Source organism: Nematolebias whitei, chromosome 15 (assembly GCF_014905685.2).
Source record: "Nematolebias whitei isolate Nwh7 chromosome 15, NemWhi1, whole genome shotgun sequence".
In the NCBI taxonomy this organism is placed as follows: domain Eukaryota; kingdom Metazoa; phylum Chordata; class Actinopteri; order Cyprinodontiformes; family Rivulidae; genus Nematolebias; species Nematolebias whitei.
The window spans coordinates 36,870,865-36,898,860 of NC_056512.1; the positions used below are offsets into that span (position 1 = coordinate 36,870,865).

Below are 27,996 nucleotides of genomic sequence, written 5' to 3' on the forward strand. Positions count from 1 at the left end.
ATTTCCCTGAAGGCAACATTGCAGATGTCCAGGAAAGCTACAAATACTTTGGAATTCCACAGGGAAATGGCAACCATGATGAGACCGCAAGAAAGTCAGCCACAACCAAGTAACTACAGGAAGTAAAGCAAGTCCTGAAGAGCAAGATATATAGCAATACCAAAGTCCAAGCTGTGCCAGGTTGCCATTGCACCTGACAGTGGATAAAACTGCTCCCTTCCAGGAGGGATCCTGGATCCCTCCTGGATCTGTCACTTAATGCCATCTCATACAAGAAACTAAAAACCTACCTCTCATCTTATGCACAGTGTAACTCCTTATCCACTTGAATATCTTGCAACAAAAACATTAAGGTTTACTTGCATTTTTTTGTTCAGTTCCAGTCGAGAAAAACACTCATTTCAAAAACTACAAACATTCACTACTTAAATCCTTCAGAGACAGGGGACGTTGGTGTATCACTTATTACTCTGGGGTTCATGTGAGGTCATTTATCTACAGGCACTCCTAAATCTTTTTGTAAATATATATATTATTTAATCCTTGTTTTGTTTTTTTTAAGATGCTACGTTTTCACAATGAAATCTTAAATTTTCTGAAGGACCAACTAACAAGGCCCTGGGAGGAATGGTGACCTCCCTCTCTCACACAGGAGAAAGGTCACTGACCTCTGCACATGAAGTTCGTCCTGACAGCGCAGGGAGGAACAGTGATGCCAGACTTGTGACCTTCTGTGAAGCTCCATGCCTCCTTACAACCACAGACTTGGACATGTGTGAATAATACATCAGTCTCTCTGCTGGGACCACCGTGAGCGCTCACACAAGCAGCGGTGCACAAACACAGCACTCATATCATGTTGTAAGGTTTGTCTCCTTGAGATTCCCATACAATATAATGAAGACATTGTGTCTCACCCACTGTGGGGCTGGTGGTTCACATTGTACACTACAAACACTGGCACCTACAACTTTCTTTTTTTTTCTGTTAGCTGAAATACAAGCAGAGATAGATATTTCTGACTTTGTATGTGCAAAGATTTCTCCTCAGCACAGGTGTTTGCATACCTTGACAAACACTAAATGCTTTTTTATATTTTTATTTTACATTTGTAATGTTTTTCTTATGTATTCATTCCAATAATCGCAGCAAAATAATAAAAACATGGTGTTTTTTGGCTATCCAAGTAATTTCCTACTACCATGAAAGCAGGTGAACAATAGATTGAGCCTCGAGGTTTCTGCTGTTTACACAGTGAGAGTGAATAGAAATGTTTGAACCATCTTAAAATCCCCTGTGATTCCTGGAAAGGCAGCACGTCTCTTGTTTCCCTCTGCTTTACATACAAGAGCAGCTCTGCGCTTTCCACTGAGATTATTTGAATTTCACAGAGTGTTTGACATTTGATAATAGTGCAGAGACTTTATATATCCAGACTTCCACTGGTGATGTGTTGTTTTTTATCTGTCATGTTTGTTCAAGCCGGCTCCCTGCAAAAAAAAAAAAAAAAAGTGCAGATGAATATAAAAAAGCCCCCAAATCTGTGTGTGCCATCAAAAAAACAAACCAGATTATTGTTTTAGCTTCATACAAAGCCCTCATGGGGTAGGTGTATTTACACTACCCAACATGAGCAGCAGGAGCTTTTAAAAAAGGGGAAAATAAACGTTCACGTCTGCCATTCTTTATCATGACAGGAGTTGTCTCGATGCAACGTAGTGATCAGACAGTCTGGTTCACCTGCTCAGGCAGATGTATAAGCGTGAACAGGTACTGCACTGCTTTGTTAGACTCATTTGCTAAGCATCACTTAGTAGATCATTTGAAAACAGAGAGCTCAGATGAAAGATGAACAGATTTCTGAGCTGCTACAAGGACTAAGATGTTGTGGACAAATGTAACTGTGTGGGAGTGTGAATGTGGGAAAGTGTATAGATAGTAGGAAACAGCCCACACATGGCCAACAAGTGTCTGTTTGTTTTTATTTTCTATTTTTCCTTGTGGAGAGAAGATTTCCTGCAGTCTAATCATGCAACAAGATGCCATTCATTTCAGTGCCAGACTGACTACACACATTACTGTATCTGTTGCTGTTCAGGATCCAGTATGTGCAGATGTTAGTACCCTCTGCTGGACCAGAAAGTGAATTCACATCAAGTATCTATTTACATAAAATAAATAAAAGTGTTCACCTTAAAGCTGAAAAATATAAATACATTAATATCGGGGTGGTGTAACTAAATTTTTGGCCGATCTCCAAAGTTTTGACTACAGCGACAACAACGCGGAACTAATGGTTTGGCTTTTTCTGTTGCTTCCCGGTGTGTTTTTGTTGTTGCACCGTTAGCATACTTGTAGTTTCACAAGCAGTCGACTCACCTTGTTGAGTTACTGGTGTAAATGGCGTTATAACAGGTAAATACAGCTTTTTAGCTGCTTTTATATTAAATATTTTTACAAAGAGTATATTTTAAGACCCGTTGATGTAAAATTAAACTATATTGCTAAACGTAGTTTTAAAATGTTCTAATTAAACTAACAGTTAGAGCTTTAGCTGATTGCAAACAGGTGTTTTTCATGTTTTACTTTGTGTTTTTACTCAAGCAGAATTTGGATAAAACGTAATTAAATGTGGTTAATTTCTCCCCATTGGTTCAACATTGATGTTTGCACAACAAACATTTCTGTTTCAATACGAATTATATATTTGTTTAAGTAGTTTTCTAAAACTATTAAAAGTTGAAGTAAAAGCTAATCTGCTGAGGCTTTACAAATGTATTTGAGCAAAGCATAGGTGATTTTTGAAAGACTAATTCTTAAAACATCCTGAATAACTGTAAATTTTTTCTTCTTCTTTTCTGTTTTGCTCAAGTGTGTTCATTTGTTGGGATTCCATAAAAAATATGTTAACTGATGCAGGGCTTTATTACCTTTTTAGACATGTGATACATTAAGTACAACCCTTTGTTCTGCTAAATTCAACCTGTTTTTACATTCACGTGGGTGAAACTGTGTGTAAAATCAAGAATCAGGTGCTCAGAGTTGGCTGCCTCATGCATTGGCAGCATCCCCGGCAAAGCAAAGCATCCAAACAAGGATGGAGTCGCACAAAGGCAGAGTTGGTGCATCCAGAAACTGTGCAACAAACTGTCATCATTGTGTGACACACAAACAGTTCTGGCTCGGGATGTCCTTGCTGCTGTTTTGTGTTTGCCAGTGTGGAAATTAGGAGCATACTTCCTTTTTGCCCTGTAGCAGAGAAATTTATGAAATAAACAAGTATTCTGTGTGTGTTTATGATTATGGTTGGTATTTATTGAGACATTGATGGGCCAACAACCAGCTAAGCACATCTATGATTACATTACCTCTCTAGTCTTTTATAAATGTTCTTTTTGTATGTTAAACTGCCTCTACACAGAGTAGATGTATCTTTAGAGTATATTACCTGTACTTCATCATAATAATTTCAGTCTAAACTAGTGTGGAATATTGAATCACCTCTGTTTTCCATCCCACAGAACACAGACATTTTCTTCAATGGCGTCTTTGTGGTCAAAGATCTCAGCTTCTCTACCGGTTAATGAAGAACAGTTTCCACTTCAGTTTGGTGATAAAGTGGAGTCAAGTGTGTTGGAAATGCTGAAATGGTCCAGACAACAGCTTTACAGCAACACAACAAGTGCCAGCCGAATGCTTAATGCTCAGATCATTTTGGACATTTCGTGGGAGAGACTCAACACCGGGACGTGGCGCCATGTGGACAAAGACTGGAGGCGAGTTTACTCCTACGGCTGCTTGTTCAAAGTGGCTGCACTGTGTCAAGGAAACCCATCAGAGAATGACGTCCTGCAGGCTGTCAAGACTTGTGACATGGGTTTACTCATGGGTGCAGCCATCTTGGATAACATACTTCAGGTTTTCGTTAGGATTCTGCACAGAGAATTGAGAAACACTTCTAAAGAAGAGGATAAAAGTGAATATGCTGAGACAAAGGTTAGTTCGTGGCCTTGTTTTATCACTAATTATTTATTTTACACATACTATTATATTCAAATATCATCAGACGTATTCATAGTTAACCATCAAATTTTAGATTTCAGTAGGATTGTCTGACCAGTTTTATGAGATGCAGTCAAAATTGTTCACAAGTTGTCTTTGTAGCAGAGGATTTTGCAGAATTTGCTATAGGAAATATTTTATTGCTTACTGCTGAAAGGGTGATAATAATTTTGCCCATGTTTGTGTGTCTGTTAGCAAAATCTTTAATGAACCACTGGAAATTTTTAATGAAATTTTCAGAAAGGAGTGATGACATGTACATCTACAACTGCTTACCTTTTGGAGTCAACCAAGTTAAAAATGGTTGCCACACCTAATTGACTTTAGCCAACACATAAATGGCTATACTCAGTCAGCTTTACAGATAAGGTGGTAGAAGCTGAGAGTCATGGCATCTGAGGATATATGATGAAATCACACATAATGATATTTCATGGTTTGACTAAAACAATTTAAATTATCATTTCTCAACAAAAGAGGATTTTGGTCTAAAACTCTGGATGACTGGCAGCAGGCGATATGCTTTCCTTCAAAGAATGTTGGGCCTTTAATTAATATTATTACTTCCCTTTTGCCCTTTATCTTGGCGCACCTCATCAGATTGCACTAAAGATAAAGTGCCATACATTCTCAAAGGTCAGATCACTTTGTTTTGACCAGGCTCAGCTGACTTTCTTTTTCTTAATGCACATTTTCATTCTTTGCCTTGAAAAATGTCAACTTAAAGCTGTTAAAACATTCTAAATACCTATGAGTAATTGCTTTTAGAGCAGGACTGAAGTGGCTCTTTATCATTATTTTAGATCTGCTGCTTATTTTCGATCTTAATGAGATCTATAGACTTATCAGAAATATGAGCGTAATAGTCAAATTGTCCTGCTTCTAATTATGTTCCTCCAGAAAATAGAAATCACTCATATCTCTTAATCAGCAATTATTTATTTATTTCTGTAAGCTTAAACAATTGTTTGATTGGCATAACTTTTTTATAACCTCATAAATTGATGGTCACCAACACACATAGCATGTATCTATTGGTTACTACTACCTTCTAATGATTAAACTGACATTTTTCTACGTTTCTTTCTGCTATCATTAACAGAGAATAAAGATTGTGAACCCGTGTGCGCCTTTAATCAAAGAAGAGTTGGCAGTTTCCAGAATTAAGTGTCCTTCACTGGAAAGCTTCAATGCAAACTACTTGCTTCCTCTCAAGCCAGTGATTTTAGAACGGATAATCGACCACTGGCCCGCCCTCAACAACCATCCCTGGAGGTTTGTCTGCTTCAGCTGAAGAGCTTTTGTTGTGTTTTTGTACGACTGTATTGTTTTAGGTGTTCAGTCATACAGGACATCACTATTATCACTTATTGTTAGCGAAACTTTAAACTCAAAACACTCAGAAAAGAAAGGAAGTTTAGAAAAATACATATTCTGTCCGTCAAAATGAGCTTTGCAGTGCTAACAGCATCATGCAGCTTTGTGAAATATAACAACCCCACTTATGTTCACTTCAGCCATGTAATCAGACTGATCTACTCTTCTGACAATAGCTAAGTGCACTTTCCCTGCAGAGAGGACCCGAAAGCTGGAGGACTCTCATACGGAGGGACAGCTGACACGTAACATACAGATTTTCACAGTTTGTATCATTTACGCTCCAAGTTCTTGGGGAGTTTTACCTCAAAAATGAAAGTAGAGCGCTTCAACTGAGTGTAAGTTGATTAGCTGAAACAAACATACATCGTCACTGTGAATTTAATAAATCATCGTAGTTTAATCGTAGCATTCAGTGTCCTCCTTCACGAAGCTCTTGGCTTCTCATTCACTTCCAAAAGTGCTCGTTTAACATATTTTTGTACACAGCTCAAACCACAATGACCATTTTATTTTTGTGTTATTAATTGCCTTCCTTCTGCAAAGCATAGAGTACCTGAGGTCTGTGGCCGGCTGTCGGACCGTTCCTGTAGAGGTGGGATCCAGGTACACAGACGAGGACTGGTCACAAACACTGCTGACGGTCAACGAGTTCATCGACAAATACATTTTGAATAAAGTGAGTGTGTGAAGTTTTCACGCAGTAATTCAGATTCTTCTCAGATTTTTAACCGTACAGATTTGTTTTTCAGGTTCAGACTTCTCAAAATGGAGAGAAAGCTTTGGGTTATCTTGCTCAGCACCAACTTTTTGATCAGGTACAGTTTTTGTTTTCTTTTGATATTACATATTTAAAAAGGAAAAATATCAAAGAGGTTGCACTTTGTTTTCTTGGCTTCAGTCAAATCTCTGTCATCTAAATAGTTCTCTGGCTTTACAAAGCCAAGTGTCACCGTGTTTCCCTGAAAACACACCTGATGTGTCCTTTCTGTCGTCCACGTGCTCAATTTAAAAACATGGTCATAAAGATGCTTTTACAGAGCGATTGCCTTGTGACATGTTGGCCTCCTTTGTCCCAAATAGAAAAATTAGTGGCTGCATTTAAACAAATAAACCATTTTCATAAACATTAAAACATAAAACTTAGAGAATAGTAATTATAAAAACTCGTTTAAATACACATTTGCAGTAATTCTGTTAGTTTATGTTTTTGAACAGGGCTCTTCAACGAAACTGCTCAGGGGGTCACAGTTTCTGAAAACCTGCAGCTCAGGGGTCGGACATCCAGCGATTTTTCATTCATTCAATCTTTATTTGGGCAAGTTAATCTTAGTGAGCCTCGATTTACAAGAGACCCGATTTAAAATTATTATGTAAATAAATCAAATATTACAATGATCTGTTACCTTTTAAATTTGTGTGTTTTGATGCATTGGATCATAAATGCAATAAACAGAACCCAAAAACAACCCCCCACCTCCCAAAAAACATATTTTTTTAATGAACTCATTGGTGGACCAGACTGAAGTCACTTGCAGGCCGGAAGTGGCCCGCGGGCCACCAGTTGAATAGCCATGTTTTAGAATATTCTTTGTAAAACTAAAAACCCTAGCTAATTAAATGAATTTATTACCTAATGTTTTTGGAAGAATTATGTGAATCTAAATATCGTTACACTTTTTTTGTTGTATATAAAATGAAACTATACTTTGTCTCAACATTTTTATTGGTACTGTATAAGATAAATATTTTACCCAAAAAACACACCGTATGTACAAAATGATTTTAAAATTGACGTATAGTGGCATTAATGAAGGAACGTTATGAATTCCAGAGGAATGTTTCTTGTTACACCTGTGAGTTTAACCGTGAATAAACAAAGAGCAGTATTCCATCTGTCTGTCCATCCATCAGTCATCTGCCGCTTGTTTTCAAGTCGTGTCGCGGGGCCAGCATCTTGAGCAGGGAGGTCCAGACACGTCTTTCCACAGCCACCTCTTCCAGCTCTTCTGGGAGGACCCTGAGACGTGGTCTCCTCAGCGTGTCCTGGGTCTTCCTTGGGGTCTCCTCCCAGCCGGACATGCCCGGAGCACCTTCCAACAGAAGTGCCCAAGGAGCATCCTTAGCAGATGTCTGAACCACCTCAACTGGCTCCTCTGTTCGCTCAGTATTTAATGCACAGAATAACAAATGTAATTTAAAAAACTAAAGTAAAATAAGACCTAAGCATAAAAACAGAATAAAATAAGTTGCGTACTGGAGAGAGATGAGCTTAAATGTGATTTTAAAATATATATATATATTGCACAGTAGAATGATCCTGGTCAGAAAGTGGCTCACTGTCAGAGGAATTGCACTTGGTTATTGTAAATACAACGTGTAATAGTCAACGCACAGAACCAGCACGCAGTGGTAAGCAGACCCAACATTATGAAAAACGATTTGCAGTTTTGAACTTGTAGCTGCAGATGCCTTCAACTAAAATATTTAAATTTAATGCTTCAAGAAAAGGTCAAATTGGTAAAAAATTTAGGAAAACCGTGAGACTGACATTAAATGTCTCTTAAAAACGTGATTAATACATAATTAAGTCTGCAATCACGTCAGTGGCTTTGAAACTCAGCATTTATATCCAAATTTAAAAAAAAAAAATTTAAAAAGTGTCACGAAGAGTCCAGGTTGGTATTTTGAAAGTTCTGGTTATAAATCTGCAATAAGCTTCCATGACAACCTGTACAATAATATAATAATAATAATAATTGCTAGTAATGTTTAAGTCTTAAACAAATAAAAGATCTGACCGACAAAATTAGTGCTGACAAGGAAAGGCCAAAGATTGGAGTTTAGTAAGTTTACTTGCTGGGAAAATATTTTTTGATCCAGCATCCAGTGGACTTTGAAGGTCCATATTGTTCGTTAAAAAATGTATTTTAGTGAGTAAAATCAGCCTAAACTGTTTGTTTTCTTTGATTTCTATTCCCATAAGATACCAGAGCTAAAGGAAGATATCCGCATCCCGGATTACTGTTGTCTTGGTGAAGGAGAAGAGGATGACATCACTGTAAATGCATGGTTTGGACCTGCAGGCACAGTGTCTCCTCTTCACCAGGATCCTCAGCAGAACTTTCTGGCTCAGGTGACAATAACAATACTGCTTTACAAATCTGTCACAACACTTTGTTCTGGGATCACAGTTGGTTAACCACGTGGGATTCTGCTTTCGTGCAAAGGTGGTGGGAAGCAAATACGTTCGGCTGTATTCCCCCGAGGACACAGACAAGCTTTACCCTCATCAATCACAGCTGCTCTACAATACCAGTCAGGTGAGATTGACAGTTCACACAGAAAGGATGTATGAAGAAGAAAAAAAATGTCAGTTTTCAGTTCTGAACTTTCCCGTGCAGGTGGAGGTGGAGAATCCAGATGCTGAACGCTTCCCTGAGTTTGCCAAGGCTCTGTATGTGGAATGTGTCCTGCAGCCTGGAGACGTGCTGTTCATCCCCGTCAAGCACTGGCACTACGTCCGGTCGTTGGACGTGAGCTTCTCTGTCAGCTTCTGGTGGTCATAATTCATATTTATAAATAAAAAACTAAGCATTTCTTTGAAGAAGACATATCGCCTGTTGTCTTTCACGCCAGAGTTCTAGAAAAAAGTTATTTATTTGTCAAATGCAGGTTAACTCGAGGTCAGCGATGCACCGACATGTTCAGGATGAGAAGAACCGATTTGTCTCGCTAAAAACAAACAAGAAATACTAAAGCAAGGCTGTTCAACTGGTGGCCCAGGGGCCAAATCAGGCCCACCGATGAGCTCAGTTCGGCCCACCAGTGGGTTCATTTTTAAATAAAACTAGATTTTAAACCATAAAACAAACAATGTATTTTGATAGAGGCAGCATATAGAACTGAAGTACAACAACTGGTGTCATGGTGTCACAACCACCACTTGGTTCTTAACATTAAAAAAACCAAGGAAATTATTGTGGATTTTCACAAACAAAGTAAAAACATTCACTCTCCACTTTACATCAGAAACGAAGCGGTTGAGAGGGTCACGAACTTCAAATTTCTGGGTGTGACAGTGACGGAGAACCTGACCTGGGGTACTAGCATCGCCTCAGCCATCAGTAACGCCCAGCAGCGACTTTTCTTTCTGAGGAACTGAAATGGGTCAAAATTCCTCAGCAGCTTATGATCAACTTCTATAACTGTGCTATTGGAAGTGTATTAACCTATGGATTCCTAGTGTGGTTCCAGCTTCACTAAGGCGGACCAGCAGGCTCTCCGGCAGGTGGTTAAAACAGCTGGGAAGATCATCGGGATTACCCTCCCAGAGATCAGAACTATCTATACAACCCGCTGTCTGAGACGAGTCAACAACATCCTGCGGGACAGGGACCATCCTGCACATGGCCTTTTCCATCTGTTACCCTCAGACAGAAGGTACCGGTCTATAGGTGCCAGGACCAGCAGAATGGCTCACAGTCTGTACCCACAGGCTGTGAGGGTGTTAAACAGCATCTCTCTGTGACCCCGCCCACTATCTCTACAGCTCAAATCTCATCATGACAGTAACCCTGAAATGGATATTGCATTGCTGCAGCAACCACTACCCCTTCAACATCTGGCTGTTTAGTTTTCCCGTCTTCTATCCTGTCCTTAGATGCTGCATTATCTCTGTTTACACTGTTCATCAGAACTTTGCAAAGTTATTTCGTACCACTGTGCTAATTTATTCATGTGTATGTGCATGATACTCCATCAGAATTTCGTTGCTATCCATAACTGTTGTTATTATGGCTATGATAATAACTGCTGGATGTCCGGCCCCTGAGCTCTTGGCTTTCAGTAACTGTGCCCCCCCAAGCAATTTAGTTGAATAGCCTTGTACTAACGCGTGCAATAAGGGTACAAAATAAAAGTACCAGAAAGTGAAAGAGAAATATATTTACAAGGTCTGAAAGAAATATACGTAGTAAACAACATGGTAGTTTTAGACCACGATCATCCCATGATGAGAAATAATGCAGTAAAAAGCTGTTTAGGCCAAACCTTAAAAAATAACATCATATGCAGGCTCATGTGATGTCAGCCTAACGATTACATTGGAACGTTTCATCTTTTAAATCTGGTCACTGGTGATATTGTGCTAACAGTACAGACAAGTACACACAGACTCAAAATAAAGCATTATTTATTCGCTTTTATTGTGTTTTCTGCTGCTGTGGAATTAAATCACTCAAGTGTTTTAGCTTAAGTGAAGTTAATTGACATAAATAATAAAAGGACACAGTGATCGCGCAGACCTTTGACTCAGAAGCACACGTCGCTGGATGATTGGTTTCATTTAGCTGCTGATGAGGGAAACAACAGCCATTGTGTGAAAGGCTAAACGCAGCGCAAACCGAACAAAAACATCATAGCTGTTAGTCATCAGAATTAATATTTTACTCTTTGGAAACAGGCTTATTTAATTGTCTCCTCGCCCTTATTCACACAAACATCCCACGACGTGCGATTTCCATAATTACAGAAAATGAGACAAGTCCTCAAATTTAATAACCGAGTGAGCTACAGGTGCAGAAATGTACGAACAATTGTAACTCTTTGAATAAACTGACAGTCTGAAGCAATCAGGCGGGTCGCAAAAGAAATGTATTATATTAAATAAACTAAACCCCTGGGCATACACAAGGCTTTGAAATTAAAACAGCTTCCCTGGATTTACGTCTGAACAGTAAATCTTGTAAAAAAAAACAAACGATGGCGGAGACAGTGGCATATTTCAGGCCCCGGTTGTGAATCCTGCAGGTCAATTTCAGATTGACCTGCTTATATCAACTATGACGTGAAAATGTGACACAATTAGGCTGATCGCCCCGATGTGTGCGTCTTATCTGCTTGTCAGTCTAAATGCACGGTTGGCTGAAGTAGGGCTTTGGGAAATCAACGGCTGCGGTAGCCAGGTGGTGCTGCAGAGCAGCGGGAATACTAAAGTACAACAACTCAATAAACACAAGATTTATATGCAGTTTAAGGATTTTTAAAAAGTGCATCATTTAACTTCCCCAAACACAAATTGAATTAAAGACCATCCTTGGGATGGATGCAAAGCTGCCAGCTGATTGAAACTAAGATCATCTTATGAGAAATGAGTTGTCGCTGTTTTAGTCAAACCTTTTAAATGACGTTAGGCACGATCCAAACCTGATTACGTTCCCTACAAGGTTATCTCCCAAAACTAACACGGATTTAATTCTGAGGGTAAACCATAAACTTTCATCAGCCCCTCAATTCTTTATCAACCAAGTGGCACAACTGACTGAAATTCCTACAAATCTGTTTAATTTAAATGTAATAAATTACTGATGAAGTAATGCAGAACCTCTGGGGTGTCATATTTTCCCTTAAACTTAGAAATTTTAAGCCCGTTTTCAATAATGGGTGGCACGGTGGCACAGTTGGTAGAGCTGCTGCCTCTCAGCGAGAAGGTCACCAGATCAAATCCCAGCTGGGGACCTTTCTGGTTGGAGTTTGCATGTTCTCTCCGTGCATGAATGGGTTTTCTCTGGTCACTCCGGTTTCCTCCCACAGACCAAAAACATGCATGTTAGAATGATTGGTAACTCTAAATTGTCCCTAGGTGAGAATGAGAATGGTTGTTTGTCTCTATGTCCCTGTGATGGATGGGAGACTTGTCCAGTGTGTCCCCTGCCTCTCCCAATGACTCCCGCGACCCAAAAAGGAAGAAGCGTTTAAAACATGATGGACGGATGTTTTGAATAATAGTCTCTTGAATTTTACTTTAAATTAATCGGACAAATCCAGATTAAAATCAATAAATGTATTTATTAAGACTACACTGTCTGGATGTACAGGTTCTTGGAAAGACTGTGGACATCCACTGAAGATATTGGGATTATCCAAACAAGTCAGAACTGTTTTACCAAATATTACAAATTGATGCGAAAAAAGCAGAATAAATTTTAAAAAATCTCAGCAGGCAGATTAGTTTAGATAAAAAGGCTTTAATATTTTTCATTAAAGATGTACAGAATAAAACATTAAGCAAAATGTACAAAAAAACAAGAGTAGTGATTATTTACCATTAGTGTCATTTATACATATAATTAAAGGTCAAGCATTCCTTGAAGGAATGCATATCGCCCTTCGCCTTTCATTCCAGAGCTTTAGAGTAATGTTAAGAAATAATAAAGTTGTAGCTGCTTGGGTTAAAACCAATATATTATTTTGCACAATATCACAAGAAGTCACACTCAGAGTATGTGTTGAGAATCACCTCAAAGTTTAGGTCAATAGTAGAGATGCACAATATTGAATTTTTGGCTGATATGCCGATATGATAAAACTTATTTGGCCGATAACCGATACCATAACCGATATTTTTCCCCTGACCTACTTACAGAGACTACACAGCTTTTTCTGCTGTGGAATTAAAATATTACATTATCCTGCATGGGCTTTGTCAATTTGGCCGCTACCAAATGCAGATGTCAAAAAAAGGACTGAAAATGATGCTTGGATTATGTTTAATGTCAAATGTTGTCACTGGGATGTCATACAAAAACAGTACCTTACATATACTGTATGTGTATATATATATATATATATATATATATATATATATATATATATATGTGTGTTTGAGATGCAAGATGCATGTATCAGTATCGGACGATATTAGCAATAAAGTTAAATATCGGATATTTGCCAATCCATCAACATAACTCACCAATATAAAAGGCACCGTTTATATACCATACCAATTTATTTATAGAGCACTTAAAACAGCAACAAGGCCAACCAAAGTGCTGTACAAAAGAAAACAAACATGCACAGCGGACAGGAAAACATAAAATAGAAATATAGACAAATAGCAGCAGAAGCTAATTAAAATGGCCAACAGTGTAGAGAACAGACCGGACCAAAACAAATCACACCGTGTTAAAGGCAAGAGAATAGAAGTGGGTCTTCAAGAGAGACTTAAAGACTGAGAGTGTGGGAGCCTGCCGGACACTCAGTGGCAACTCATTCCACAGTCGTGGACCTGCAACAGAGAAAGCCCTGTCACCTCTGAGCTTACGACGGGTTTCTGGAACTGAGAGAAGCATCTGGTCTGCTGACCTCAGAGAGCGCGGTGGGACATATGGCTGCAGAAGATCAGTGAGATAGGATGGGGCGGAACTGTTCAGTGATTTAAAAACATACATGAGAATTTTGAATTGGATCCGAAGGTGAATGGGTAGCCAGTGCAGGGAGGCCAAAACTGGCGTGATGTGCTCTCTATAGCCTGTACCAGTTAAAAATCGGGCTGCAGCAATATATTCATTTATATATATGTATATATATGGTGTGTATATATATATATATATAGATATGTGCGTGTATATATATATATATATATATATATATGTATGTATATAAGACGCTGTTTTTGTATGACTACCCAGTGACATGGATGCCCGCAACGCCAGCACAACATGATGACGTCACGCGCGCTGTTGAGTTTAGATTTGTGAAAATTTACAAATTTGCACTGTTCAGTGTTGTCATTGCATTAGAGAGAGAGTAAATGTCATGAATAAATTTGACATTAAAGATAGTCCAAGTTGAAGTGTTGCATCATTTCCAGCCCCCCTTTTGGCATCTGCATTTGGTAGCAGGCCAAACTGACTAAAAGACCATGCAGAATAATGTAGTATTTTAATTCCACAGCAGATAAAGCTATGTAGTCTCTGTACGTAGGTCTAGGGTAATGGTATCGGTTATCAGCCAAATAAGTTTTAACATATCGGCCAAAAATCTAATATTGTGCATCCCTAATATGGCTGTATAAAAACAGCGCCTTTTATATCGGTGAGTTATTTTGATGAAATGGCAAATATCCGATATTTAACTTGAACGCAAATATCGTCCGATACCGATACCATGCCGATAACATTGTGCATCTCGAGTCAATAGCTGTAAAAATGACGAGTTATAGCCATAATGTGTGTTTTTAAGGTCAGTTGACTGTGGCAGCCATCTTTAATCTGGTTGACTCCCAACTGTTAGTTGTAGTTGACCATCCAAAGATTAATTACTTTCTGTAAGTTTCATTAAAATTCGTCCAGCAGTTCATGAGATATTTTGGTATTAGACATGACCATTACCTCCCCAACTTTGCTTTTAGACAAAAAACTTTTACATTTTTAAAATTAAGCAAGTAGCAAAATAAAATATCTTCAATAGCATTAATATTAGAACAAACCTGAGCTGGATGTAGGAGGTTAGTAAGGCCTAAGCATCAGAATAAATGTAGTGCAACTGTTTAGTGGAAAACACAGCTGGTTAAACATTAACCACAGCTGTGCAGAGTCCAGGGGAAACACGATCGGTGCCTTGATAACCATCTAAAACGATCATGTACTATTCTGGGATCATCATTAACTAAATGTGCCAGACGTTTAACACATCAGAGAAACAACATATTAAATTATTCCTGAACTTCTTCCCAGACAATATGTCACAAAACACAGCTAACTAATGAGCGAGTGTGCTTGTTAATCTTCTTGCAAGTCCAGAGGAAAGTCCTGCATCCTCTCTACGATGAAGAAGCAGAGGGTCCCAGCAAAGCCCAGAATGACCAGAAGCAGGAGCTGCCACATCAGCAGGAGGTAGCCGCTGTAGAAGAAGGCCACCGCTGCACTCACAGACTGAAGGACACATTTTTACTGTGATTAGGAAGAGAAAGGGCTTCCAATGCACTGCAGATACTGATGCATCGAAGCTGAAGGGAGTGACCATCCCATATTCTAACATCACTTCACTCATTGTGGCAAAAACAGGTCCTAGCTTTAACTTTGGTTTTCATTTATACAGTTCTGCATACACAAAGAGTTAAAGTGTGGTCATTCCAATACAGAAAGCCCAAGATGTTTCAATATTTATAGTGCAATTTAAAATATATCTCATTTTGATGGGTGAAGTGTTTGTCAACTCTGCAGGAAGGAAAAGAGAACAGAACGGAAGATGTGCCTGTCTGCCACTTTGCATTCCTATTAATGAGCCTCCTGGTGAATTTATTTCACACTTGACAGGACGGCATTTTGACTGAGCCTTGCGCGTCTCTCTGCTAACAATGTCTGGGAATAGGCAATTGAGGATTACCTGGATGAATTTGAAGATGGCAAAAGCTGCCACGCTTTGTTCCGCATAAACATGGCCCAGGATGCTGTAGAGCTGCGTGTTGAAACAACTGTCTCCGAGTCCGAGCAGGAAGCTGCACAACAGGGCGATGGAAACACTGAGACAGAAAACAAAGGTCCTATTAAAACACGAGGCCTAGAATTGTCCTTGGAAACCATGTGGGTACTGTATTTTTTGCCGTACACGTCACACTGCCGTATAAGTCACATCAGTCCAAATATGTCTAATAAAGTGGAAAAAACTAAAATAAGTGGCTTCGCCGTAACGTCGCATCTATTATACGTCACCGCTGACAACCCGGAAATGTGGTCCGGTGTTGTGCCAAAAATCGATTAGTTGCCAAATGGCGTCCGCGGGAGCATGATGGGAGGACTTCAACAAGGATTTAACAAGATTAACACATAAAAACAATTATTTGTTTACTTATAAAATTATAGCAAAGTTACGTATCAGTCTAACTTTTCCTTATTAAATGCACTTTGACGGTCAGATCAGCTGCATTTCAAAAGCCGATTGGCGGAAGCGCGCAGAGGGACGACTCGCTGTGCATTTCTTTGAAATTTAACAAGATAACCACCTAAAAACAATTGTTTGTTTGCTCGAAATTATAGTAAAAAAGTGTATCACAGTTGTACTTTTCCTTAATAAATGCACTTAAATGGTCAAATTAGCTGCATTTCGCCAGGGTGGCGCAGCAAAATGAAGCAGATTTGACAGTTGCTCCAGGCATGATGCCGGAGCTGGACGAAAGTGGCATCGCATGGTGTCATTAATAGCCACTTTTACCTATTACGACACAACGGCATGCTACACTACTCAAGTGCCATCTAGCGGCTGGAAATGGTAGTGTTCAATATTTTCAATGTCAGAATGAATGAAAACGGTCATATCTCAGCCAAACACAGGTTTATAAATATGGGAGGAAAAAAAACATAAGTCGCTTCGGTGTATAAGCCGCAGGGCATGTAAATTATGCAAAAAAAACTGTGACTTATAGGCTGAAAAATACAATAATTTAATGCTCAGAGAACGTGTTTGGATCAGCTACAGCCACATCGAAGTTTAGTGAGGTGGCCATCTTGAATTGGAGGCTATAATGACCCACCTTGGAGTTAGATACGGGTCCTTTTGAGTGGCGGATTCAAAGACGACAGGTGCATCATCTGGGATGTTCAGAAAGATCAAGTAGGCCGCGATAAAATGGACGACCATTCCCAGGAAGACCACGGAGGTCCGCCTGAAGCGACTGTTCTTACACAGCAGTCCAAACAAACCTCCACCTGATGGGACAGAGGAGCTTCTGGATGATTCTGAAGCCCTTCGGTGACTTTAAATCACCTGAACGTGCTCTGTGTGAAAAAGGTAAACCCACCTACTATTTCTCCAATGCCTACCACGATCCCAGAGATCCCAATCAAGCCTTTGGCTGCTTTTCCAAAGTGTGTAGTAGCTCCGATACACGTTCCATACACACCGCTGTAGAACGATAGCTCGAGGCCTGGGGAACAGGAGAGATGTGCTTTGTCTTTTTTCGGAGGCTGAAAGGTTTAGCACATTAATGCCTTACCACTGTATGCCATGCAGGGACTCAAGAGCACGATGGTTTTAGCTCTCAGCAGCTGCAGGATTCGTTCTGGAAGGGAAGAGATGCAACAGGCTGATTTGAATTGCTAATAAAAGCATAATTCTCGAACTAACACACCTTCATTACAGCTGTATTAAGCTCAGATAAAAAGTAGAGGTTAAGGCCTTATTGTCCTCTGACAATTAAAGCTCAATGCTGCTGAAATATGGGTAATGCTAATCTAATAATAATTTTTAAAAAAAAAACACACATTTAAATGCAGATTGAAAAGCACCCAGGAGAGATTTCCATTCAGGCTGTTAGAGAAATTCGGGATGTTAAAGCACAAATCTTGCGGGATTTGTTTATATACGCCTCGACGCCCTTTCTCGACATGAATCGTCGTGCATCTTTGAAAAACCTGATATCTTTCAGATAGGTGCACACGTGCACACAAGACAAAGAGCAATCAGATCATCCAAACAACCCGGGGCGAGCGCTGAAAGCAGGAGCGACTGCAGCCGAGTTTCCAGACGACAAGCAGGAGAGATAATCTGAGATAAACTCCCGCTAAGACACTTTCTGTGTACTCTGTCGTGACGCTGAGATTTTTATCCACATGAAAGTAAGTTTCACTTGAAGCAAAACAAAACTCGCTGCGACTGAATGTGTGGAAAGTAAAAATCATCCAGGAAAGAGGAAAAATGGCGCATTTGGGCTTTCTCAGGCTCCTAGTAGTTTCGTATTGACTGTGAAAAACTCTCAGGTGGAAAAAAAATCTGTTTAGTGACGTTTTGCGTCTCGTTTTTCACCTGAATACATTTTCAACATTGATCCAGATAAAACAACGGATGCCAGAACTGATGATAAACCTTGTGCAGATATAGTTTTCCTTCTTAGAGTGAATGTAACATCATTTAAAGGCTGACTTAAGTCAAGTGTCTATTGGACCCAAACTCTTTTAATTCATTTCAGTTTATTTACATAACGCCAAGTCACAACAGAATCGTCTCAGGGCACTGAACAGAAACATTCATATATAAAATAATAATTTAACATTATTTATTTGAGGAGCAGACTGCTTTGAATTTAACTCCATCACACAACTCTCATCTTGAGCAAGCAAGAAGGCGACAGTGGAAAGGAAAAACGCCCTCATGAGGAAGAAACCTTTAGCAGAATCAGGCTCAGGACAAGCGGCCATCTGATTCGACAGGTAGGAACAGATACACAATGGCAGGTCAAGAATCACATGTTAAAATAGAAATAATATCAAATGAAAACTATTCAATTTTAACAATGCATTTAAGGAAATTAGGTCAATTTGTCCTCTAGTAGTCTAAGCCTATAGCTGTACAACAAGCCGACCCTAACTATAGGATTTATCAAAAAGGAAAGTCTTAAGTCTTCAAACTGGACAATGTGTCAGCCTCATGGACAGAAACTGGAAGTTGGTTCCACAAGAGAGGAGCCTGATAACTGAAAGATCTTCCTCCCATTCTGCTTTTTGGAAACTCTAGGAACTGTGAGTAAGCCTGCAGTCTGAGAGCGAAGTGCTCTGTTGGGAAAATATGGAACAATAAGATCTGTAATATAAGATGGAGCTAGGTTGTTGAGAGCTTTGTAGGTTAGAAGTAAGATTTTGAATTCTATTCTGGACTTGACAGGGAGCCAATGGAGAGAAGCTAAAACTGGAGAGAGATGATCTTTCCCACTAACTCCAGTTAAGACTCTGGCAGCAGCATTTTGGATCAACTGAAGACTTTTTAAAAAGTATTTGGACACCCAGATAATAAACCATTGCAATTGTCCAGTCTAGATGTGACAAATGCATGAACCAGTTTTTCTGCATCATTTTAGACATTTTGAATAACTTGTAATAAATCAGTCTCTAAATTAAATTACTTTAATCGGTGATGAGAATTTTATAAACTTCATGGACAATATGAGAATTTACATATTTTATAAGCAATATATATATATATATATATATATATATATATATATATATATATATATATATAAAGGCCTAACATTCTTTTCATGCCAAAGTTTCAGACTCTGATTATGTTACGCTAAGAAATTATGACCTTGTAGCCATTTTGGTCAAACCTTGAAAATAAGGTTAGTCTTTAACATTATCATGAGATGTCATGTTCAGAGCATGTGTTGTGAATAAGTCTCAACTACCACATGAAATTTTGGCTTAATATCTATAAAATGGATAGAGTTGTAGCAATGTTTGTGTTAGTTATGGATTAGCCGTGGTGGCCATCTTGAATTGGATTAATTCCAAAAGTTAAACATAGATTTACATCAAATAATTACTTTGTGACAATTTCAATAAAATCCATCCCGTGGTGCATGAGATACTTTTTAACCTAAACTATTTTTAACTTCACTGTTTTTATTATATGTGAATTTTATGCATTTTATCCTGTGTCCTTTGCTTTGTTGTGCAGCACTTGGGTTAATAAATAAAGTAGTGTGGTATATTTAGCTAACAGACAGACACACGGGCAAAAACATGATCTTCCACCAACAAAGGCAGTTGATTCAACACAGTAATGGGCATTTGTTGTTTTAGTTATGATCAAAATCATTTATACATATTATAATTCAGATTTTGTCATCAGTCAAGCTTCAATTTTTTTATTTTGCCTAAAATTGTGCAGTTACGATTTTCCATTCTGAAGTAAATATTTTTGTTGGCTTTCTGTTCCAAGCAGCAGAGCTGTATGCTGAGCTTTACACAGCAAAACGAAAATCCATTTAACTATATTTAATACTGAACAAACTTCTTTTTGTTCTCTTTTCCATACAGTTTACTGTCACTTCTTTTTGCACCCATATACAGTACAAATATAACTTTTTTCTATAAACTCCAGGATCAGCACACGTTTATTTTTTATTGTATTCAAAAGCAAAAATCCAAACTTACTGAATTCAGACTTGGTGTCCTGCAAAGCAGCACTTGCTCTGTTCTTGTACCTAAACAACAAAACAAATATTACGTCCAAACGCACTAAAGTCCACCAGTAGAAACAAACGCACAGAAGAGTCATGTGACCTCTCCGAGGCTTCGTTCCTGCAGGAGTCCTTGTTATTCTGTTGGACTCGTTGAGTCTCATGGTCGGCCTTTAAGCCAAAGACCAACACGAGACACAAACACATGGAGATGGTTTTGTTCCAACTTAGCATGCTATCACTGATTTCAATCTCTTCATCTTTCATTTTACAAAGGTTTCGCCTCCAAAACATTTTGATTATATACTTCTTGCACGACTTTCAGTCGCCTTTGAAGCAAGCCGCATTTTTCATCCCATAATTCAACATAAACTCTGTCCAGATGCGTGAAAATGAAAAGACGTCTGAGGGTCGTTCATGCCACTTCTCAAAGAGTCTCCTCCATCGAGCTGCTCCTGATTGCAGTGAAGTGCTACGATCAGGCTCGACTCGTCCATATGCAATAATCTCGAGAAAAATGGTCCGTGTCATTTTGTGAAGGACACAAATGGTTTCGAACTTGTGTACAACTGTGGCATTAAGTCATATTTAAAAACATTACCACAGCCGGGAAGAGCTTCTTTTTTTTTTTTTTTTGGTAGAAGGAACATTTTCTGAGTGGTTTTGTCAACAAGAACGAAAAATAAATCCACATTTTTAGGCCATGTTTGATATAATATACACGTTTCCACGTTTTGAGTGGCGACTTCAATATGTTCTGTTGGATTTGTGCACGGTGAAAAGACGATGTAATTATCTCAAGGACGGTCATTTACATGGAGCGGGTCGAGAGCAGCGACTGCCCTTCCTCTTCAGAGAGCATCTCCTCTTCAGGGTGGCTCCTCCTCAGCACCAGGAAGCTGAGCGTGCCGAGGACCGAGGCCACCAGCAGGAACAGAAAAACCTTTCTCCTGCTGCTGTCTGAGAGCGGGACATATTTTAAGACCGTTAGGGCTAGAGCATAATCAGAATGACCAATTTTATCCAATCTGTGATGCTTTACTTGCATCATCGCGCTTTTACAGTCAAAAAAGTTACTCGAGTCTTATTTTACCTGAGATTTCTGTTTGTCCGTTCCAGTCAAAATAGATGTAGAGGTTGCCAAACAGCATGCTGTAAAAAACATTAAACATCACTACAGTCAGGATGAAAAGTTGAAAAGAGCCTTTACAGTCTGTTTAAACTGTTAGAAGCAAACTCCGTGACCAATCACCCTTTGTTGATTTCATCCATACATCCAGTTTATGCCACGGAGCATTTATGGAGCGTAACTCCCTTGAAAGTCCCCACGCATGAATGCAAAAGCTGTTTTTGCCTTTTGTTAGTAACGTGAACAAATGTTTATTTTAATGAAGTAAAATGTCACATGTTGGATTTGACAGAGGCACAATAACAAAAAGTAGTTGTATATTACAATTCAGTTCAATGCAGTTTATTTATACAGCACCTAGTCACAACAGAAGTCGTCTCAGGGCGCTGAACAAACATTCATACATAAAAAACTAAGTTAATAACATCGTTTATCTGAGGAGCCGACTGCTTTGAGTTTAACTTCATCGCAGACTCAACTTGAGCAAGCATGAAGGCGACAGTGGAAAGGAAAAACTCCATCATGTGGAAGAAACCTTTAGCAGAAGCAGGCTCAGGACAAGCAGCCATCTGCTTCAACCGGCTGGGTTTGAGAGGAACAGGAAGGAAGAACAGATACACAATGGCAGGTCGAGAATCACGTGTTCAGATAGAAATGCCAACTATTCATATGTATGCATTTGACTATTCATTTTTTAAAAATGAGGTCAATTTGTCCTCTAGTAGTCTAAGCCTATAGCAGCATAAGCCAATCCTAACTATAGGATTTATCAAAAAGGAAAGTCTTCAGTCTTCAAACTGGACAATGTGTCATCCTCACAGACAGAAACTGGAAGTTGGTTCCACAAGAGAGGAGCCTGATAACTGGAAGATCTTCCTCACATTCTGCTGTTGGAAACTCTAGGAACCACAAGTAAGCCTGCAGTCTGAGAGCGAAGTGCTCTGTTAGGAAAATATGGACAATAAGATCTGTAATATAAGATGAACACTCAATAGTACTACCAACGTCAGTGCTCACTAATCCAGGTATAAAATCCAACAATGTTCAGTCAGATCATCTGGACGGTTTCTTTTTTTTGTTGTTGTTCTGTACTCAACAGTGCTGTATACTTGTTTGTCAGTTTAGTTCAACTGTGTCAATTCACAACTAAAGTCATCTCATATAGTCACATGATCACATACAAGAAAAAAGTCATACATTCAGTTCCAGTCAATTAATTTCTACTATAAAGATTCAGATAAAGAACATCATGAAATTACATTTATCGTCCTGCAACTTATAGTCCGAAACTACTTTTTTTTAAGTTTTTTTCCCTATTCATGACGCAATTTTTGCTTGACATGTTAAATGTTCATTCATACGGACATGAACCAAAGAGTAAACATTACCATTTGCAGCCACAAGAGGGCCCTCTAGGCTTTTGTCAACTATACGTTGTTGCTCCTCTGCTAACCAGTAGCGACACCAACGATGAAGAATTCAATGGTTCAGTGATGTGGAATGAGACTTGTGAATTTACCAGTAACTTGCTTGTCAGACTTGTTGGCTTGTGTTAATTAATCCTGTTCATAATCCCAGGTATGCTCTCTGTTCTTGTTATTTCAGATTAAATGTCTGTCCTTGCACTTTGTGAAACGTACTTCTAAATAAATGCCACTTATACTCCGAAGTGACTTATATACGTTTTCCTCTTCCTGAGGCATTTTTTTGATTGATGCAAGCTAAACTCCGGAGCGACGTATAATCCGGAAAATACGGTAGTCAAAGTGTACTTTTAATGAAGCCAGCAGATTGTGTCAACTCTTCATGCTCTGTTCTTTTTTCATGACTTTTAAGACGTTTAAACTTCTTAGAGTACCGTTCTTCATTGTTATTATTAAACTTCGTTGTTGTTTATTATGCCGTATTATATTACGGTACATTACTATTGTTTAGCGTATATCTTAGATCCTTGTATACGGTTTATTTGTTTTTATATTTTTGCTATTTTCTGGGTGTAACTGGAAACTTGTGTACACAATTTATTCATGTACCGCATGTGATGCGAATGACAATAAAGAACGTCGAACCTTCATTCAACCTTTTTCATGGGAGACCTGGACCTGAAGGCAGACTAACATCATGTTTGAACTGTGGGAGAAGACTCTCGTAAATACGTGGAGGACGCGTAAACTCCTCCACTGTGACGAGCTAAACAAAAATCTGATAAAAACGAAAGGTGCAATCATCTTTGTTAGAGCAGCAGTGAGTCAGACTTGGAGAGGTTTTAATATAAGCCCCTTTATGTGGAATTAGTTGCGTATTTCAAAAGTCGTCTGTGTCAAATCTCTTCAGGATTTTTAGAGCATAAACATTATGACCTTTAGTTAAAGTTTCCTCCCTCCCTCCTTTTTGGACAATTAGTGACATTAAAAAAAGGTTTTGAGTGGTTGGGTGTGATGTTCAACTGAGTCATTTGAGAAATTATACTTGATAAATTGATTTTCTTCTGGATCTAAATCTGTTTTTCCGCAGCTCAACGTGCTACTGGTGGTTTCTGAAGCTGTTTGTTTGCTTTTGGTGGTTAAAACCAGTAAGCTTCAGTAAAATACAGCGTTCTGTTACTTTGATATACTTAATGTTCGTCTTGCAGACCAGGGGTTACTTGTGATGATGGCGATGTTTGCAGGTGATGTTACTGTGGGGTCGGGTAAGCATTGGGGAGATGATTCAGCACAGACAGCTGATGAAATTATAAAACTAAAACTTGCTGCACAAAATAAATAAATAAAAAACTTGAGGGTTGTGTGAGCTGTACCTGCACTGTAGGAGAGCCCAGAACATCCCGGTGTTCCTGTTGATGGTGGAGGTCTCGGAGTTCTCCACCAGAAAGAGTCCCTGGGCCGTCCACAGCACTGAGAGAAGGGGAGGGGGAGAGAAACTAATTTCCCCGCATGAAAAGGGATTTTTTTATAACAGTAACGGTAGCCCAGGGATATGATAAAAATGAATAAACTGCAGTGATTGGAGGCAGCGTTAAATAAAAAAACCACAGCTCCAAATTGTTTTGTCACCCTCATTTTTCCATAAAATGCTCAGCAAAGTTTTTTTCTTCTTTCCACTTTCACTCATGTTTATGAGCAAAGCTCAAGGCGTCTCACACTATTTGGAGACACAGTCCCAAAACCCATTTAGGTCTAATTCAGGATATTCTGCTTATAGCATGGTAGTATCTGATAATCCCTGTATACAGGATTAAATACAGCTTGGATTGGAGCACTGACACTGAGCTTCACTGGCAGCCACTGAAATATTTTGCATCGGTATTAGGCTGTTGTTATTACACTGCAAGCTGCTTTCATTATGACTGAGCACGCTCCAGCTGAAGCTAGACAAGCTGCATTTCCTGCAAAAATGCTTATTGCTGAAGAAATTGCATCAAAACAGATGAAATTAGCTAAAAAAAAATGCAGAAATGGAGCTGAAATGGAAGACCAAGTCTAAATTAGCAGAAGAAAGCAGAAAGAACAAATATTTGTTTGAATGGGAAAGTAGCTAAACTGAAATTAGTAACAAAAAAAAATGGCTGAAAAGTAGCTGAAAGGCAGAAAGAAGCTTAAACTACCAGAAGCAAGTGAAAAGAACTGAAATTATTTCAAAATATGTGAAATTGGCTGAAAAAAATAAAATTAGCATAAAAACAGCTAAATAGTAGCTGAAGTATCAGAAATGGCTGAAACTAACATAATTAAGATGAAAGGAGCATAACAAGCTGAAATTAGCATGAATAAGTTACTGGTAATTATTCTGAAAGTTGCAGAAATTACCATGAAAAACTTGAGTTTAGCTGAAAACAGCTGAAATTAGCTAAAAAATATATATATATATAAAAAAACGTAGCTGAAACGGTAGAATAAGCTTAAATTAGCAGAAGAAAGTAGAAAGAACACGTGTTTGCCCAATTAGGCTGAAAGAAACAGAAATGAGCACAAAAAAATGGCAATTATCTGCAAAAAGCTAAAATTAGCACAAAAAAAACTGCTGAACAGTAGCTAAAATGCAGAAAGAAGCACAGATCACCAGAAGGAAGTGGAGAGAGCACATTGTTGATGAATTGACATGAGGGAAAAAAATGTGGAATTAGCTGAAAAGGCTAAAAATAGCACAAAACAGCTCAATAGTAGCTGAAGTATTAGAAAAGGCTGAAACTTGCAGAAAGAAGCTGAAAGGTGCATAACAAGTTGAAATTAGCAAAACGAAGTTAGAAGAAGCACAAAAATGTTGTAATTAGCAGAAAGGGTCTGAAAGGAGCACAAAACAGTTAAAAAAACAGCTGAAATTAGCTGAAAGGTTTGTTTGCACAAGGAAGCTGAAAGAAGCTGAACCAGCACAAAATGTGAAAGGAGCAGTAAAATGTTGTAAACAGAGCTAAAGATTTAAAGGATGAAAAATGAGCTCAATTCATTTTCTATGAGGAAAAAAAAGTGGCAGAAAAGGCTAAATATTTCAAAAAGCTAAAGTTGCACCAATACCAAAAGTCATAGCAGGATTGTCCTGAATGAGCTGAACATTTTGATTTGTTGAAATACAGCAGCTTGAAAACTGCGGGATGAGAAACACGCCGAAAAACGTACAGAAGAAAAATGGATCACAACAGAGTGAATGCTGAACATTCACACAATAAAGAATAGAAAATAACATCAAATAATAGAAAGCTATTAGCTCTTCACTTCCGTTTTATTTTTTCCGTTAAGTCTAACAAAATCATACATTCATCATATTCGAACTCAAATATAAAAGCAAGTTTCCAACGAGGAAGAGAATTGCGATCTTACAGGCTGCTCCGATCCCGATGAGAACCGAGGTGAGGTAGAAGGACCACGAGGTGGGGAGGATGAACACGGCAACATAACCACTGAAGACAAACACATCCACGTTTCAGCATCAACGTCCTCCAAGACTGCGTCTCTCACTTTCTGCACGTTTACCTGTAAAGCAGGCCGCTCAGAAACATGCTCAGCTTCGCTCCGAGCACCGAAACGACGGTTGGCGCGAGCAAATTAGAGAACGAGAAGACTCCATAGATGATGCCTAAGCTGTTAAAAACACACAAAAAGTCTGTACTTTTATGCTTAAACGTTTTTAAAATGATCTTCTGCCCTTTACGTACCTGTGGTATCCACTTCCACTGAACGTAGAGTTTTTCAGACTTTTCACCACAGTTTGCTGAAACGAAAGTGACGAATCAGATTAGTGTCGCGAGAAGGGAGTGAGGTCGTCGTTCTGATCCGATCGTGGCAGAAAATCAGAAACACGAGATGCGACTGACACTCCCTTTTTTTTTCGCGCTTAGATTTGAGGGTCGCTTCAATTTCTCCGTTTATTTAGAATGAATACAATAAAAATGTATGTACTACTTAACAAAATGAAGACTGCTCACTGCTGTTCATGCCAGACTGTGATGAGAAATGAAGAGTTGTAGCCAAACACTTAAAACAAACTCGCAAGATCTCGGAGCATGTTGTTAACGACTCTCAGCTACTACCACACCACATTTCAGCTGGTGCAGATGTTCGAGAAGGTGAGGCTGTGATGGGAACATCGCCGGATCGACTCTCTGGACCACTATCAAACTGAGTGGGAAAGGTGAAGACCTGCCTCCACCCTAATTTGCCCCGCTCTGGGCCCTTGAGCAAGGCCCTCAACCCCCACCATCTGCTCCCCTGGGCGCCCTAGACGGCAGCTCTCCGCTCCACACAGAGGCTGTGGTAGCTCGGTGGTCTGTGGTTGAGGGGGCATCTGGTGTAAAAACAATAGCCGAGTTTTAGTTCGCTGTGGCGACCTCGGAGTTTTGAGTTATTGTAGCGACTTTTGTGTAGGCGAGTGTTCGTTAGCGGTGGTGGCCAACTTCAATATGACTCGTGAGATATTTTGCTAACAGATTTGGCTCCAACATTTATTAATAAAGTTGCTAGAACGTTTTAGTACATTTGGAATAACTCGGCTACTATCATAACAATATTTGCAAAAATGGACTAATTGCAACCATTGTTATGTTTTTAACAATCACTTTAGATGTAGCAGCCATCTTGATCCGGGATGGCTTCAAAAGTGAATCAGTTGTGCATGTATATCCAGTGATGACTTCATGACTGTTTTCTTGTAATAAATCCAGTGAGATATTTTGCTAACAGACAACCAGCGTTCACTAATAGTTATTGGCTAAATTTTACATAGAGATGTTGCAAAATCTGTAAGTGCTCAGAATATAAACTGAGTATCAGGCTCAGCTACTACCACACCAAATGTTAGGTCGTTGTCTGTAAAAGTGACCAAGCTTTTGGGATATTTTTTCGTTGTATTTAAAGTTAGCTGTGGCAGCCATCTTGAGTCAAGCTGACTCCAAAAAGGTAATAACTTCTAGATGTGCATCCAGCAACTACTTTTTGTAAATTGAATAAAAAAAATGAATTCAGTGGTTTGAGATATTTTGCTAACAGACTTGCACACGTAGACACGAATTAGAACGTTTGCGTTCCTATACATAACACCTAAACCTCAAACGGTTGTAGTTTTTAATGTAAATATAATAAAGATGATAATACAACTTACTTCAACGTTCCCACAGGTGGTGAAGGCGGTGAAAATGAGCAGAAACCCCACACCCAGAATCACAACATTGATAGTCCGTCTGTCTGCCATCATACCG

At 39.0% G+C, this 27,996-nt stretch overlaps 3 protein-coding genes across 3 annotated transcripts in view; 2 read left to right on the plus strand and 1 right to left on the minus strand.

Moving 5' to 3' along the window:
* The window catches only part of LOC119421774 (inactive rhomboid protein 1), a 952,927-nt gene that overhangs the window by 856,572 nt on the left and 68,359 nt on the right, over positions 1-27,996 (plus strand). The gene's annotated exons all lie outside the window — the stretch shown is intronic.
* On the plus strand, positions 2,340-9,008 carry kdm8 (lysine (K)-specific demethylase 8). Its single transcript, XM_037689139.1, has 8 exons — positions 2,340-2,415; positions 3,522-3,996; positions 5,165-5,337; positions 5,986-6,118; positions 6,192-6,257; positions 8,426-8,575; positions 8,670-8,762; positions 8,844-9,008. Exons 2-8 carry the CDS (start codon positions 3,541-3,543, stop codon positions 9,006-9,008), a joined length of 1,236 nt encoding a protein of 411 aa, XP_037545067.1. The 5' UTR covers positions 2,340-2,415; positions 3,522-3,540.
* Positions 14,958-27,992, minus strand: LOC119421780 (UNC93-like protein MFSD11). Its single transcript, XM_037689141.1, has 13 exons — positions 27,900-27,992; positions 26,458-26,513; positions 26,276-26,383; positions 26,123-26,202; positions 24,106-24,202; positions 21,273-21,331; positions 20,995-21,139; positions 20,154-20,203; positions 17,216-17,281; positions 17,021-17,146; positions 16,754-16,928; positions 15,610-15,745; positions 14,958-15,155 (listed from the first exon to the last, which is right to left on the minus strand). Exons 1-13 carry the CDS (start codon positions 27,990-27,992, stop codon positions 15,003-15,005), a joined length of 1,344 nt encoding a protein of 447 aa, XP_037545069.1. The 3' UTR covers positions 14,958-15,002.